Raw genomic sequence first — 1,027 nt, forward strand, 5'->3', positions numbered from 1 at the left:
ATTTAACACTTTAACACTTTTCTGTGGTTGTTAGGAGCACTTTGGTCAAAGAACCGGAGAGTATGTTGGCTCACATGTTCAGAGACAAGGGTGAGGACTGAACTGATGATTTTTCTGTCTACTGTTCAAAATATAATTTGTGCATGTGCTGCCTTACTGCTTTTATTCATCCTGCTCTTTTTTGCCTGTCATTTCCTGGCAGATGTTTGGGGAAACAAACAGGACGAGCAAGGGGCGTATCTCATTGATCGGAGTCCAGATTACTTTGAGCCCATATTAAATTACCTGAGACACGGACAGCTCATTATCAATGACGGCATCAATCTGCTGGGTAAGACAGTGGAGACATGTACCGTTTTGTAGCATTTTAAGTGTTTCCAAAAGGGTTGTTACCGAAAATCATCATAATTTAGTTTTCAATGAGCATTTTCCTCCCTCTTTCTGAATATATCCTGCTTTTGGTATTGTACCTTTGATTTTTTTGTGTGTGTGTGTAACTGACGTTCTAATATGCAAATGAGCTCTGTTATGATTGGCTAAGCTCTTTGCATATGAAATGAGTACCTATGGAAAATTATTTTATGCAGGCGTGCTTGAAGAAGCTCGTTTCTTTGGAATCGAACGTCTTGCTGAGCAGCTTGAAGGTGTTGTTAAGGTAAAAACTAGGCTGAAGAAGTTATATAAAGGTGAAAAAGTGACTTATTCAATGTGGAAATAAATAACAATGATGTCCTGCTTCAGAATTCTCAGCCTCCCGATGATCACTCGCCCATCTCCCGCAAAGAGTTTGTGCGTTTTCTGCTTGCCACTCCAACTAAATCAGAGCTTAGATGTCAGGTAGGAAGCAACTGAATATTTGCACTGGTTTCATTTTTATTGTATTGTGCATTATCTCAATGTAAACTGTTTCTCCTAGGGCCTGAATTTCAGTGGGGCAGATCTTTCTCGTCTTGACCTGCGTTACATCAACTTCAAGATGGCCAACCTCAGCCGCTGTAACCTCACACACGCCAACCTCTGTGGTACC

At 40.8% G+C, this 1,027-nt stretch overlaps 1 protein-coding gene across 1 annotated transcript; it reads left to right on the forward strand.

Moving 5' to 3' along the window:
* Positions 1-6: 6 nt before the first annotated feature.
* LOC107580175 (BTB/POZ domain-containing protein KCTD9-like) lies at positions 7-1,021 on the forward strand (the record flags this gene model as incomplete). The annotated part of the gene is made up of 5 exons (XM_016265912.1): positions 7-90; positions 203-331; positions 588-655; positions 742-837; positions 917-1,021. Coding segments are annotated over exons 1-5 (426 nt in total), but the record flags the coding sequence as incomplete, so codon positions are not given.
* Positions 1,022-1,027: the final 6 nt, after the last annotated feature.

The sequence above is a fragment of the Sinocyclocheilus grahami genome, unplaced genomic scaffold (genome assembly GCF_001515645.1).
Source record: "Sinocyclocheilus grahami isolate Dianchi unplaced genomic scaffold, SAMN03320097.WGS_v1.1 scaffold26306.1, whole genome shotgun sequence".
NCBI lineage: Eukaryota > Metazoa > Chordata > Actinopteri > Cypriniformes > Cyprinidae > Sinocyclocheilus > Sinocyclocheilus grahami.